Genomic DNA, 16,065 nt, shown 5'->3' with positions numbered 1-16,065 from the left:
CCCCTCTCTCCCTTGAGTGCAGCAGCAGCACCGTTTTGTTGCCCCTCCCCCAAGTCTGGCACCACTGTTTCCCTCCTCTGCCCCCCACCCCCGAGTCCAGCACAGCTTTCTGTCTCCCCCCCCCCCCCCCGGGACTGTCAAACCTGCTTCGTTAACTGCCCTGTTGGCGTCAAATTCTTATTCCTTCCCTCTACTGCGTCTCGCTCTAGGTCAGACACTTCCTGTCTGAGCGAGGGTGGGACTCGTGATGATGCTGCAAGCCTGCAAGCAGAGGGAAGGATCGTCCAACGCCGGGCAGAAGCAGTTTGTTGTTGCTGCAGGCAGAAGTTACTAAACAACGTAGGCTGGGGTGGGGCGCTGAAGAGGGAGAACAGAGTCCAATAGAGAAGCTTTCTGTTGAATGGTGCGGTGGGAAGGGAGGGGAGACAAAGTGCAATTAAAAAAAAAAAAAGTGCCGGACGCCAGTTCAAAACATATAGGCGCCATTTTTTTTAAAGAATCCGTTTGGGGAAGCGGTTGCTCCCCCTGCGCCCCACCTAGCTAAGCTACTGCATCCAACCCTTTCTCCCATTCACCCCAGGATACCTGGCTATGCAGGCATGTTTGCAAGTGTGCTTTCTAGAAGCTAAAATCTACATACCCTTATATATGCCTGGCTTTCTAGGTGCATTAACTCTTTGTAACTCATTCAATGGGTGACTAAGAGGGTCTTTTACTAAAGACTAGAGCATGTTATCTGCAGAGATGCCAAGTTACCCAGTTCCAAACTGGAGACTTTTTTGGCCAGTCCTGTTTCCCAATGCAGTGTAGGATTTGTAGTAACTGATCCTGTCCATTGAAATCAGTGCTGCAAGTCCCATAATGCACCAGGATGGACTGCTGAGAAATCCAGGACTGTCCTAAAAGCTCCAGCTCTCTGTATTTGCCACAGGTACCATTTTATTCCTATCTGCCCTACTTCAGATAACCTCCTAAGTCTTTGAAAATTTATCTTTATATTCAGAATAACCATACTAATCACTGGTCTTAGGGTTTCATTTTAAGAGATGATATATTCTTAGTTCATGTGCAGAAAACTGTAGCTCAGAAATGAAGAAGCCACAGAGGTAGGGGAATCACCAAAGCACAGCTCAATCACAACCATCCTCCTTCCATTTACAGGCAAGTTTTACTCTGTACATACCTTGGCATGTGTGTCCATCCAGTGCCAGCTCGTAACCCTTGTGGCAAGAACAGAGGTAGCTTCCAGCTGTATTGGTGCATATTTGCTGACAAGGAGAAGAAATGGAGAAGGAGTGATCAGGCAAGGGGGAGCACTCATCCACATCTTTAAAGAAAATAAGATCAGAGATAAAAAAAATAAGTACATGGACCGCTGCGCTGCACCTTCTCTTCAGAATGAATTCTGTTATTACATTTTCAAAAGGGTTCTCTCTAGGCCAGAGTTCCTACTCCAGTCCTCGGGACACACTCAGCCAGTCTGGTTTTCAGGATATCATTTTGAATGAATATGTATGAGAAAGATTTGCATGCAAATTTATCTCATGCATATTCATTGTAGGAATCCTGAAAACCTGACTGGCTAGGTGTGTTCCAAGGACTGGGTTGAAAACCCCTGCTCTAGGCTTTGCTCATTATACCAGGTGGGTGAATATGGAAACCACTTATTTTCAACAGAAATGATGCTGTGTGACTTCTGGATGTTTTTGTCCAGTAGACATGGAGGTTACTTTGCTTAAGTTGTGGGTGAAGGTCAGACCTGTTTTTCTGATACTGCTCCAAGAAGTCTTTGCAATATATATTTTTTACAAATAAATAAATGTATGTGTGTATTTTCCAGCAAAATCAATAACTCAGACAATTAAACTCATATCATGCTACAGGTCCATGTGTTCCAAAAACCACAAATATATTTTAGGAAAGGCTCAGTGAACATGGAGGTTTTACTAAAATACATATACAGGACAATTCTATAACTGGGTGCCTGCTTTTATGCGCCCCATGCATGTGTACATTTACAGAATATTAGCACTTTCATGGCTAAGTTTATGCTTACATGTGAAAGTGCCAGCAAGGTACCTAAGCACTATTCTGTAAGGGTGCAAGTAAATGGCATAGCACTTAAACTCAAGGGAATTCACATGAGTGGAGCATGGGAGGGCAATGGGCAGAGCTTCCACTTATACAGGTAACCTACAAAGTATTGTAAGTACACGTGTCCCTGCCACATTTCCTCAACTGCAGATACACCAGATCTACGGCTGTGTAACTGCAAGCACTTAAACGGGTTATGTTAGTAGTCTATAATAGACTCTGGGTGCCTACATGCCATTACAGAATAGGCTCCCACCACCACATGTCATCAGGTACCTAAATGGAGACGTTGTGTTATAGAATTTCCCACATAGCACCACAAAAGAGATACATAGATAGATAGATAGATAGATTTTGGTGACACAAACAACAGGAGAAGTCATTTTATAAAAGAACATTCCAAAAAATCACGGCATCACTAGGGGCTTACACATTAGCAGTGGAACATGTATGTATAGCCTGAAGTCGGAGTAGGGGGGACCAAAACACTTCCAACAGTCGAATGTAACCAGATACACTTTTATTGAAAAAGCACCAATAAGAAAGGGACCCGACATGGGACCGTGTTTTGGCAGTGAACCGCCTGCCTCAGGGGTCACAAATACTCTGGAGCGCTTCATTTATTATTTACTTAGATTTTGCTCACACCTTTTTCAGTAGTAGCTCAAGGTGAGTTACATTCAGGTACACTGGATATTTCTCTGTCCCAGGAGGGCTCACAATCTAAGTTTCTACCATTGTTTATGCAAGCTGTTTTGACATCTCATAGTGTTAACTCTCTGGTTGGATAACACCATTTCCTCTGGATTTCACTTTTTATCCCATCACACCTCGTGGTTCCAGATACATCCTGACAAGAGTATTTGTGACCCCTGAGGCAGGTGGTTCACTGCTGAAACATGGTCCTGTGTCAGGTCCCTTTATAGTCAACTGCTGGAAGTTTTTTGGTCTCCCTACTCCAACTTCAGGTTTTTTTCACATAGGGTGTTTTCCTTTCCCTTTGGTTGGCATCTGCATGCATGTATAAGACACAATTTTGCTGCTTATATGTGTAAGAGACTTTGCTTGTGCAGTAGGTGGTAGATTTTGCAAAGATGCATATCCATAGGGAGCTAACAAGCTTCACATTTTTTACACTTCCAGAGAAGGAAGCACAATACCCCCCTCAAGCTCTCCTCCAAAAACCAGGTCTAAACAAAAAGTTAGACAAGGATTATGCAAGACCTGAAGCAGGTATAAATGAGTGTCCAACCTACAGCCCCTTCAAATTTCTGCACACTGTCAGGCTTATTTTCGAAAGAGAAGGGCGCCCATCTGTCGACACAAATCGGGAGATGGGCGTCCTTCTCCCAGGGTCGCCCCAAATCGGCATAATCGAAAGCCAATTTTGGGTGCCCTCAACTGCTTTCCATCAAGGGGATAACCAAAGTTCAAGGGGGCGTGTCGGAAACGTAGCGAAGGAGGGACTGGGGCGTGCCTAACACATGGGCATCCTCGACCGATAATGGAAAAAAGAAGAACGTCCCTGACGAGCACTTGGGCGACTTTACTTGGTCCATTTTTTGTTAGGACCAAGCCTCAAAAAGGTGCCCAAACTGACCAGATGACCACCGAAGGGAATCGGGGATGACCTCCCCTTACTCCCCCAGTGGTCACCAACCCCCTCCCACCCTAAAAAAAAACCTTTTAAAATATTTTTTACCAACCTCTATGCCAGGCTCAAATGTCATACCCAACTCCATGACAGCAGTATGCAGGTCCCTGGAGCAGTTTTAGTGGGTACTGCAGTGCACTTCAGGCAGGCTTACCCAGGCCCATTCCCCCCCCCCCCCCCCCACCACCTGTTAAACTTGTGGTGGTAAATGTGAGCCCTTCAAAACCCACCAGAAACCCACTGTACCCACATCTAGGTGCCCCCCTTCACCCCTTAGGGCTATGGTAGTGGTGTACAGTTGTGGGGAGTGGGTTTTGGGGGGAGTCAGTTTTGGGGGGCTCAGCACACAAGGTAAGGGAGCTATGCACCTGGGAGCAAATTCTGAAGTCCACTGCAGTACCCACTAGGGTGCCCGGTTGGTGTCCTGGAATGTCAGGGGGACCAGTGCACTACGAATAGCTTGGATTTGGTCGTTTCTGAGATGGGCGTCCTCGGTTTCCATTATGGCTGGAAATCAGGGACAACCATCTCTAAGGTCGACCTAAATTTCGCGATTTGGGCGTCCCCAACCGTATTATCGAAATGAAAAATGGACGCCCATCTTGTTTCGATAATACGGGTTTCCCCGCCCCTTTGCTGGGACGTCCTGCGAGGACGTCCTCAGGAAAACTTGGGCGCCCCTTTCGATTATGCCCCTCCACGTCACTTAGATCAGTGGTTTTCAACCCAGTCCTCCAGGAGCATCTGGCCAGCTGGGTTTTTAGGATATCCACAATAAATATGCATGAGAGAGATTTGCAATCACTGCCTTATTAGTATGCAAATCTCTCTCATGCATATTCATAGTGGATACCCTGAAAACACGGCTGGCCATGTGGTCCCTGAGGAAAAACCACTGATGTAGATCACTGCTCACATTCTAGTTTACAATGAACACTGTATTAGAGGAGGTTTTTTGAGGGGGAGGGGTGTTGGAAGATGTAGCTTGCACCTTTTCAGTAGTAGAATAAGGCAAATTACATTCAGGTACAGTAGCTACTTTCTTGTCTGTGGAGGGCTTTCAATCTGATTTTGTTCCTGAGCAGTGGCGTAGGAAGGGGGGGGCGGTGGGGCGGTCCGCCCCGGGTGCACGCCGCTGGGGGGTGTCGGCGCCTCGCTGATTCCTTGCTCTCTCTGCCCCGGGGCAGAGAGAGCAGGGAACCAGCGAGGCGCCGACACCCCCCCAGCGGCATGCACTCGGCGGATTGGCTCTCCCGCCCGCCCCTCACCGCCTTCCAGGTATGTTCTCGGGGGGGGGGGGTTGCGCTCCGGAGGGGGGAGGGTGCGCCGCGGCGACCCGCCCCGGGTGTCAGCTGCCCTCGCGACACCACTGTTCCTGACGCAATGGTACATTAACCAGCTTATTTTCGAAAGAGAAAGATGCCCATATTTCGACCCAAATCAGGAGATGGGTGTCTTTCTCCCGTAGGCGGCCAAATCGGTATAATCGAAAGCCGATTTTGGGCGTCTTCAACTGCACTCCGTCGTGGAAATGGCCAAAGTCGATGGGGGCATGTCGGAGGCGTGGTGAAGGCGGGACTGGGGCGTGGTTATCGGCCGATCAGAAATGGGCGGCTTTCACCGATAATGGGAAAAAAATAGCCGTTTTTAGCAAGAATTTAGGTCGCTTTTTTTGGACCCTTTTTTTTTCGCAAACAAGTCCCAAAAAAGTGCCCTAAATGACCAGATGACCACCGGAGGGAATCGGGTATGACCTCCCCTGACTCCCCCCAGTGGTCACTAACCCCCTCCCACCAAAAAAATGAACTTTAAAAACTTTTTTCCCAGCCTGTATGCCAGCCTCAAATGTCATACCCAGCTCCATCACAGCAGTATGCAGACCCCTGGAGCAGTTGTTAGTGGGTGCAGTGGACTTCTGCCAGGCGGAGCCAAGCCCATCCCCCCCCACCTGTTACACTTGTGCTGGTTAATGCTGAGCCCTCCAACCCCCCCCAAAAACCCACTGTACCCACATGTAGGTGCCCCCCTTCACCCCTTAGGGCTATGGTAATGGTGTAGACTTGTGGGCAGTGGGTTTTGGGGGGATTTGGGAGGCTCAGAAAACAAGGGAAGGGTGCTATGCACCTGGGAGCTGTTTTACTGTTTTTTGTTAATTTGTAAAAGTGCCCCCTAGGGTGCCCAGTTGGTGTCCTGGCATGTGAGGGGGACCAGTGCACTACGAATCCTAGCCCCTCCCACGACCCAATGCCTTGGATTTTTTTGTTTTTGAGATAGGCGCCTTTGGTTTCCATTGTCGCTGAAAACCGATAGCGCCCAGCTGAAAAACGGCCAACTCCTAGGCATTTGCCCCGCACAACCCGTATTATCGGAAAAAAGATGGGTGCCCATCTTTTTTCGAAAATACGGGTTGTCCCGTTCATGGATATAAGCGCCCACGGATATAGGCGCCCATGGAGATGGGCATTCGCGTTCAATTATGCCCCTCCACGTGACTTGTTCAAGGAGCATCAATGGGATTTGAACCAGACTTCACTGATCTAATCTCTAAGCTACCTTCACAGTGTTCGTGTCATTTTACTTCAAGTGAGTTTGAAATCCATCCCACCAATTTCAATTTCAAAGAAATGTTACAAATGCACTTGAAACTCACATTACAAGCACTGCAAATTCATTTGAAAGAAAAATAAAAAAAAGAGTCTGTCTTACCCCTGCAATCTCTATCATGCCACATGAAGCCGATGGGACAAGCACAACGATAGGACCCTAGTGTGTTCACACAACTCCTCAATGCACATAAAGTCTCCGTCTCCAGACACTCATCAATATCTACAATAAACACAATAGATATAAAAGAATTTGGTCTTCAGATCTACCATTTAAAAGGCAATCCTTTACCTGGGTGCATGCAGTTACAATGCATTGCACTACACGCTATTCTATAAGGTAGTATGTACGTACTGTGATGAGGAACTGTGAGAGGGTTACATGCAAGTGAAGCATGGGTGGGCCATGAGAACGACACTAACTTACGCATCTAACTTATACAGAATACTATAAGTTACGTGCACTGCATGGAGCACTTAAGAGTGCCAATTTATGCCAACCATAGACCTGGCATAAGTGGTCACGCCTAAATATAAGTGCATTGATGGCAATTTACGCTACCGTTCTATAACAGAATCTTAGCACCATGATACCATTATAGAATTGGCACTCTGTGTGTGGCACTGAAGCACCTAACTTGAGGTGTCAAGTTGTAGATTTGCTCCCGTGGAGGGGCACAATCGAATGGGGCGCCCAAGTTTTCCTGAGGGCGTCCTCGCAGGACATTCCTGCGAAGGGGCGGGGAAACCTGTATTATCGAAACAAGATGGGCAGCCATCTTTCGTTTCGATAATACGGTCGTGGACGCCCAAATCTCAACATTTAGGTCGACCTTAGAGATAGTCTTCCTTAGAGATGGTGGTCCCCGATTTTCTGCGATAATGGAAACCGAGGACGCCCATCTCAGAAACGACCAAATGCAAGCCCTTTGGTCATGGGAGGAGCCAGCATTCATAGTGCACTGGTCCTCCTCAGATGCCAGGACACCAACCAGGCACCCTAGGGGGCACTGCAGTGGACTTCAGAAAAAGCTCTCAGGTGCATAGCTCCCTTACCTTGTGTGCTGAGCCCCCCCAAACCCACTCCCTACAACTGTACACCACTACCATAGCCCTTAGGGATGAAGGGGACCACCTAGATGTGGGTACAGTGGGTTTCTGGTGGGTTTTGGAGGGCTCACATTTACCACCATAAGTTTAACAGGTGGGGGGGGGGGATGGGCCTGGGTCTGCCTGCCTGAAGTGCACTGCAGTACCCACTAAAACTGCTCCAGGGACCTGCATACTGCTGTCATGGAGCTGGGTATGATATTTGAGGCTGACAAAAAATATTTAACAAAAATTTTTAGGTGGGAGGGGGTTAGTGACCACTGGGGGGGGGGGGGTAAGGGTAGGTCATCCCCGATTCCCTCCGGTGGTCATCTGGTCAGTTTGGGCACATTTTTGAGGCTTGGTCGTAAGAAAAAATGGACCAAGTAAAGTCGGCCAAGTGCTCGTCAGGGACGCCCTTCTTTTTTCCATTATCGGCCGAGGACGCCCATTTGTTAAGCACCCCCAAGTCCTGCGTTTGCTACGCTTCCGACACACTCCTGCGATGGAAAGCAGTTGAGGGCGCCCAAAACCGGCTTTCGATTATACTGATTTGGGCGACCCTGGGAGAAGGACGCCCATCTCCCGATTTGTGTCAAAAGATGGGTGCCCTTCTCTTTCGAAAAAAAGCCTGTTAGTCTCCTAACAACAATTTCTATGTGTGATTACATATAAGTACATAAGTACATAAGTAGTGCCATACTGGGAAAGACCAAAGGTCCATCTAGCCCAGCATCCTGTCACCGACAGTGGCCAATCCAGGTCAAGGGCACCTGGCACGCTCCCCAAATGTAAAAACATTCCAGACAAGTTATACCTAAAAATGCGGAATTTTTCCAAGTCCATTTAATAGCGGTCTATGGACTTGTCCTTTAGGAATCTATCTAACCCCTTTTTAAACTCCGTCAAGCTAACCGCCCGTACCACGTTCTCCGGCAACGAATTCCAGAGTCTAATTACACGTTGGGTGAAGAAAAATTTTCTCCGATTCGTTTTAAATTTACCACACTGTAGCTTCAACTCATGCCCTCTAGTCCTAGTATTTTTGGATAGCGTGAACAGTCGCTTCACATCCACCCGATCCATTCCACTCATTATTTTATACACTTCTATCATATCTCCCCTCAGCCGTCTCTTCTCCAAGCTAAAAAGCCCTAGCCTTCTCAGCCTCTCTTCATAGGAAAGTCGTCCCATCCCCACTATCATTTTCGTCGCCCTTCGCTGTACCTTTTCCAATTCTACTATATCTTTTTTGAGATACGGAGACCAGTACTGAACACAATACTCCAGGTGCGGTCGCACCATGGAGCGATACAACGGCATTATAACATCCGCACACCTGGACTCCATACCCTTCCTAATAACACCCAACATTCTATTCGCTTTCCTAGCCGCAGCAGCACACTGAGCAGAAGGTTTCAGTGTATCATCGACGACGACGACACCCAGATCCCTTTCTTGAGGAGTAATGATGCAAATCAATGCTTAGCTGTTAATTTATTAGGATTAGTTAGAAAGTCTGGGTTTCTGCTTTACCCTTACACAGCTCCTTACCATCACATGACACTCTATCAGCACTGAGCAAGAAGCCAGCCCGGCAAGAACAAAAGAAGCTTCCAAAAGTGTTGTGGCAAGAGTGCTGGCAAAGTAAAGGCTCCTCCAGCCATCTGCACTCATTAATATCTACAGCAAGAAAAACACACAAAAATCAGTGAAGTTTATTACTATTTATTTATTTAAAACTTTTGTAACCTGCCTATCTAACCATCTAGGTGGAGTGCAATATAACACTCATAAAATAATACATAAAACATTACAGAGAAACATACAAACATCCAAAGCCCCAAAAATCCTGAAAACCCTAAAAACCCTCTCTTTAAGTTATACTCCCTTTCTCAGTCTCATACTGCTAGGTAGGGCCTCTGCAATGATAACTTCCCCCCACCTTAGTGTGTCATAGTAACGGCCTATTTACATCCTAGCTGGAATCTGACACACTGCAGGTATCTAGAAATACAACTCACATTTAAGCAAAGGCTCCAGCTCTGTGGGTGTGACTGGGTGATCAGCACCCTCAATATAAGAAAGCTCCTTCACTGTGTGCAGGCAGAGGTAATTTGTATTTTGTTTTGCACCCTTGACTATTTTAAAATGTTTCACCTATGCATTTAAGGCCCATCATTCAGTGGTGGACTAACCATATAACTTTAAATAAATAATAAATAAAATAATTTTAGACCTATTACCAATTTATTTTTTGTGGCCAAGGTTGCTGAACAAATTGTTTTGGAAGAACTGACTAGTTTTTCAGATTCTGTGAATACACTACATCCTAGGCAAGCAGGATTTCGGTCTGGACAAATTACTGAAGCCATAATGACTTTCCACCTGATATTTAGCACTATGTAGCCAGGCAGAATGGATGCTGACCATTTAAATAACACTTAACTGGCTATCCGCTGATATTTAGTGGAGGATAACCAGCTATCCTTTGCTGAATATCTGCAGTTAGCAGCTGGCGGATAACCGGTTATCTGCTGATTTTTTTAACCAGATTTGGCAGTCAATTGGCTGTGTCAAACCCTGGTATATCTTTGGCTGGTCTGACATAGCTAGTTATCTTCAAACCAGCCGAACAAATCTTGGATATTCAATGCTGGTCACCAGAAACAGCCCGGATTTGAATATCCAGGCTCAGCAGGGACCTTTGGTCTGAATATTTGGGCTGTTTTTTCTAAGTGAACTTTATGGATTATTAGATGGAGGCAATAATGATTTGGCAGTTTCAATTGATTTAGCCTCGGCCTTTGATCTTATAGATCGTGATCTTTTGTGCAAACACTTAGAATCAGTAGGAATTTCTGCAATAGCTTTAAGTAGAGAGGTGTGGTAGCCGTGTTAGTCCACTCTTAAAGGTTATCAATAGAAATCAAACAAAATAAAACATGGAAAAGAAAATAAGATGATACTTTTTTTATTGGACATAACTTAATACATTTCTTGATTAGCTTTCAAAGGTTGCCCTTCTTCGTCAGATCGGAAATAAGCAAATGTGGTAGCAAATAGTATATATAAGAGAAACATCAAAGCATTACTTTTACAGTCTGACAGAGTGGGAGGGTCGGGGTATGCATGGGGACATCAAAGCATTTCATTGATATTCTAACAGGATGGGTGTTGGTAGGTGAGAGGAGGGTAATAAACAGAGAAATACAGCTTTATGGTTTATAATGGGTTAGAAAACCCAGATCCTTAATAAGTCCTCTTTGTTGGGTGTCAAAATATTCAATCATTCTTATTTCAAAGGTCTTACGTTCCTGTATTGTTTTAAAATTACCTTTCAGTATTCTTACTGTGAAATCACTGGTGCAGTGTTCTGGTCTTGTAAAGTGTTGGCCCACAGGGGTGGGGGCTTGACTGGCACCGGCTATTTTCATGTGATGTCTGTGCAGATTGAATCTTGTCTTAAGCATCTGGCCTGTTTCTCCAATATAGCATCCTTCGTTACATTTTTTACACTGAATGATATATACCACATTGGAAGATTAGCCAAGCCACAAGATACCACTGTATCTGCTCGGACCCAGAGGTCAGAGACAGACACCTTGAAACCCTGACTGCATCCTTCAAACAGAAAGGCTACAACCCCAAAATAATCAGTACTGCCTCCTCCCTCAAAACACCCAGGGAAAATCTGCTACAGTACAAAGAAAAAAAAGCCACAGACAGAATTCCCCTTGTAGTGACATACAACCCAGAGCTGGAGAAACTGAGGAAAATCATAAGAGACCTACAGCCGCTACTCCAGGAAGATGAATTACTGAAAGAGATATTCCCATCCCCACCAGTGCTGGCCTTCCGACAGGTACGTAAGACCTTTGAAATAAGAATGACTGAATATTTTGACACCCAACAAACAGGACTTAATAAGAATCTGGGTTTTCTAACCCATTATAAACCATAAAGCTGTATTTCTCTGTTTATTACCCTCCTCTCACCTACCAACACCCATCCTGTTAGAATATCAATGAAATGCTTTGATGTCCCCATGCATAACCCGACCCTCCCACCCTGTCAGACTGTCAAAGTAATGCTTTGATGTTTCTCTTATATATACTATTTGCTACCACATTTGCTTATTTCCGATCTGAAGAAGAAGGGCAACCTTTGAAAGCTAATCAAGAAATGTATTAAGTTATGTCCAATAAAAAAGGTATCATCTTATTTTCTTTTCCATGTTTTATTTTGTTGGATTTCTATTGATAACCTGCAATAGCTTTACAATGGATCTCCTCATTTTTAGCAGATAGATCTTTTCAGGTGATACAAAATCAATTTAGTTCAAAGTCTTTTTATATAAAATGTGGAGTTCCACAGGGATACGCAATTTCACCTTTATTATTTAATATCTTCATTAGTTCTCTTATTGCTTTGATCTAAAGTTTTGGTTTAGGGATTATTGTTATGCTGATGAAGCTGTGGCTAAAATTATCCCCTACTATATTTGATGTTTCAGCACTTCAAAGTTGTTTTCTTGCTGTTTCTGACTGGTTGAAGGAAAACTTTTTAGTTTTAAATTTAAATAAGACGATAGCCTATTGGTTTACTGGCCATTTGGAACAGTGGACTTTTATTCCTCTGCTTTTTGGGAGGGCTTTTCCAGTGGTGGATTCTTTTAAATATTTGGGAGAAATTATAGATTATAGATTGACTTTTAATAAGCAAATATATGCTTTAGTCAGGAAGGGTTTTGATACATTAAGGCAAATTAAATCACTTAAGTATCTTCTTGATAATAATGCTTTAAATTCTATTTTCGTGCTTTATTGTATCTAGGTTAGATTTTGGTAATTTTATTTATGCAGATATCTTGGGTAGCACATGAAATGATTACAAACATTGCAAAATTCAGCACATAGGGGGGTCTTTTACTATGCCGCTGTAGCATTTTTAGCTTGCAGTAGAAATCAGCTAGCCAAGAAGGTGCAGAGTTTAAGCCACAGCAATACATGTAAAATGTGTCACAGAAGTTTGCCATGGAGCTCACATGCATATGCAGCAAACTTTTGTAGAAACCAGGCTGCTAAGCCACAGAAAATAGCACAGGTTAATACATCACCCTCAATATTTCTCTGGGTGTTCAAATATATGTGTGCTGTGGGTCTTGCCTTTCACCTGCTTACCTAAGCAGGAGTGCCCATTGACATGCAGATGGAATCCAGGGCCACAGGAACACCTGTAGCTACCAATGCTGTTCTTGCATCTCTGCTGACAGGGGGATCTGCTCTCTGAGCACTCATCAATATCTGAAAGGAAAATGCTATAGAAGCAGGGGACTCAACATTGTTACTGGATATGGAAAGCCTCTCATTTCCATAAATGGAGGTGGGGGGAAAGAGAAAAAGAGACAGAAAGGTTCTGCATTCTTACCATAATAAATAGGAGTTCAAGTAATATCCTACTTATGGAGGTACACAGTGTATGCAGACAGTCCCTTTTTAACTCTAACATAATTCCATACATTTTTTGAGGAATTTGATGAAGAGAAAAAAAAAGAACCATACTCTAGTCTGTGCATGTTGTGATACCTGCTAACCCCTGGATTCTATATAGCATGCCTAGCATTCTGCTCCAAAATCCAAGCGTATTTTATAACAACACGTGTAACTTAATTGGCTTAACAAACCAATCAGCACTGTTAACAGCACTTATGTAAGCTTATTCTGTAATGCACTGCGTCCAAATTTTAATGCGCACAGGCAAAAAGGGGCATGGTTATGAGGGGGGGGTGGGTATTCCATGGGCATTTCAAAATTTACATGCGTTGTTATAGAATATGGCCCTCTGCACCAAAATCTATGCACTGGGATTTAACACAAAAATTGCACAAACAATAATGAACTGTTCCACAAAATTTAGTGAAGCTAAAAATCAAAAATAGTGCAAACCATACACATCCAAAGAATTACTGAATCCAGTGACAATAAGTACTGTTCTTCAAAAAAAAAACAATTTTTTAAAAAAGTTTTAAAAATATGCAATTTTTCATTTAAAAGGGGGGAAAAAGCTTCAGCAGTCAAAAGTAATTGCCATCAGCTGGGCACAATCCACTTGATTTTCAAAAGCCAAGGCTTCTTCTGATTAAGACCAATCATTGGCTAAAAACCTCTGAAAATCATCATTTCAATTTTGTTTGTTCAATTTAATTTCTTTCAACTAGACAATTTCAACATTTTAAGGCAATGAAAATATCTTCTGTTTTATTGTGATTTACATAATGAATTCAGTCAATGTTCCAAGTCTTTTCTTTTATCTGACATATAACATCACACAGTATGCTGGATGAATGACTATCCAGCTTATTTTCGAAAGAGAAAAACGCCTACAGTGCGACCTAAATCGGGAGACAGACGTTTGTCTCGCAAAGGCGCCCAAATCGGTATAATCGAAAGCCAATTTTGGGCGTTTCCAACTGCACTCCGTCGCGGAAACGAATAAAGTTGACGGGGGCATGTCGGAGGCGGAACTGGGGTGTGGTTATCAGCCGAGGAGAGATGGGCGTCTTTAGCTGATAATCGAAAAAAAAAAAAAGGCGTTTTTACCGTGATTTTGGGTCACTTTTTTTGGACCCTTTTTTTTCACAAACAAGTCCCAAAAAAGTGCTCCAACTGCCCAGATGACCACTGGAGGGAATCGGGGATGACCTCCCCGGACTCCCCCATTGGTCACTAACCCCCTCCCACCAAAAAAAAACCCACTTTAAAAACTTTTTTTCCAGCCTGTATGCCAGCCTCAAATGCCGTACCCACCTCCATGACAGCAGAATGTGTTCGATCCTGTCACAGCCTTTCCCTGGGTCAGATGTGGCTCTCGGGTGCAGTACAGGGTCACATCAGCATTGCATTGTGGTGGGTGTAGGGTATTGGGCTCCGTGATTTCATTAGCTTGTGTTACAGTCTCACGATGTTGGTAGTTGGTAGGCTCTTCTCCCATGGTGCTTTTCCCCCTGCCTACTGGGTCGGAGTGTGCCCTGTTGTGTTTCCTGTTGTAGTCCATGCGGTTGTGGCCATTTTTGTAAGCCAGTTTTAGTTCCCTTTCCTGTGCTAGCCACGTTAGAGAACTTAGTTCTTACCTTGAATGTGGCTGAAAGAGGGCATTGTACAGCATTCTGCCAGCTCTGACCTACTGCTCATCTCAGTACCAGGGAGACTCGTTGCCAGTGGGGCACAACCTCTGATCTGCAGTTAACTGTGAGTAAACGCGGTTATTCCAATAAAGGACGTTTTCAGAGAGATTAGAGATTAGTCTTCAGGTGTCAACTGGTGTGCCAATGTTATATAGCAGCAACCAGTCCTAGAGGCCTGCGTGTATGCAGTCCCTGGAGCACTTTTAGTGGGTACCGCAGTGCACTTCAGCCAGGTGGCCCCAGGCCCATCCCCCCCCCCCCCACCTGTAACACTTGTGCTGGTAAATGGGAGGCCTCCAAAACCCACTGTACCCACATGTAGGTGCCCCCTTCACCCCTAAGAGCTTTGGTAGTGTTGTACATTTGTGGGTAGTGGGTTTTGGGGGAGGGGGGTTGGGAGCTCAGCACCCGTGGTAAGGGAGCTATGCATGTGGGAGCTTTTTCTGAAGTCCACCGCACTGACCTAGGGTGCCCAGTTGGTGTCCTGGCATATCAGGGGGGCCAGTGTACTACCAATCCTGGCCCCTCCCACAACCAAATGGCTCAGATTAGGACGTTTTTGAGCTGGGAGTTTTTAATTTCCATTATCGCTAAAAAAAAAAAACAAACGCCCAGCTAAAAAACGTCCATTTTTTCGAAAATATGGTTCGGCCCGCCCCTTCACGGACCCGTTCTCAGAGATAAACGCCCATGGAGATAGGCGTTTCCGTTCGATTATGCCCCTCTGTGTGTTACACGTCTGGCTGAGAAAGCCTGTTTAGGTGAAACGGGTCCCCGTTAGGAGTGTGATGAATGGAAGCTCCAGTTAAGTGCTTCTTTTATACATGCTATGTGATGTTATATTGACTTAGTGTATACTATATACCGCACCTAAATCTAGGCGCCGCTTATAGAATACGCTTAGGCAGAAATGTTTTCCGTGCAGAAGTGCCATATATAGAATCTCCCCCTAAAGGACTAAGAAAAAAGTGTTATAGTATATGAATGTTCCAGATATCATAGGCTGCTTTTCCAGAAACCTGCAAGACTAACACGGTCTCTGGAAGCCTAGAATGGAGTAGAGTAATATCCACTAATGAATATGAATAGTACCAATGTACTCCCATGAAAATGAGAGCCATCAGTTCCCATAGGGGGTAATTCTATATGGAAGATGCTAATATTTACACGGCAAAGATGTGCATAAATGACCAGAATATTGGAATATATATGCATATATGTGCAGATCTGCATGTGCATGCCAGGAATCCAGCTATGAACTGTTTCATACTGGCATGTAGATCTTTGATGGCACGTATATCTTTGATAGCCCATAGGGCCAAGATTCAGTACATGGTGCTGAAAATTAGATAGATAGTACAAACAGCAGTGGTAATCCAAGGAAGGACAAGACAGGAAAAGTTACATTTGAGTGAACTTTAATGGAAACTAGACCCAAC

General features: G+C 44.5%; 1 protein-coding gene across 3 annotated transcripts in view; it reads right to left on the bottom strand.

Annotated features, from left to right (window-relative positions):
* VWCE (von Willebrand factor C and EGF domains) overlaps positions 1-16,065 on the bottom strand; it is a 333,354-nt gene that overhangs the window by 186,272 nt on the left and 131,017 nt on the right. For all 3 annotated transcript variants that reach the window (XR_003941942.1, XM_030201137.1, XM_030201138.1), the window contains 4 exons: positions 12,624-12,746; positions 8,995-9,123; positions 6,455-6,574; positions 1,184-1,327 (listed from right to left, as the gene is read on the bottom strand). Coding sequence is in view for 2 of the 3 variants with exons in the window: in XM_030201137.1 (XP_030056997.1) it covers positions 1,184-1,327; positions 6,455-6,574; positions 8,995-9,123; positions 12,624-12,746 (516 nt within the window). In the remaining variant the exon portion in view is untranslated. The remainder of the gene's footprint in view (positions 1-1,183; positions 1,328-6,454; positions 6,575-8,994; positions 9,124-12,623; positions 12,747-16,065) is intronic.

The sequence above is a fragment of the Microcaecilia unicolor genome, chromosome 4 (genome assembly GCF_901765095.1).
Source record: "Microcaecilia unicolor chromosome 4, aMicUni1.1, whole genome shotgun sequence".
In the NCBI taxonomy this organism is placed as follows: Eukaryota; Metazoa; Chordata; class Amphibia; order Gymnophiona; family Siphonopidae; genus Microcaecilia; species Microcaecilia unicolor.
Note: the sequence above shows the minus strand (reverse complement) of the source record. Positions and strands in the feature narration are given on the sequence as shown.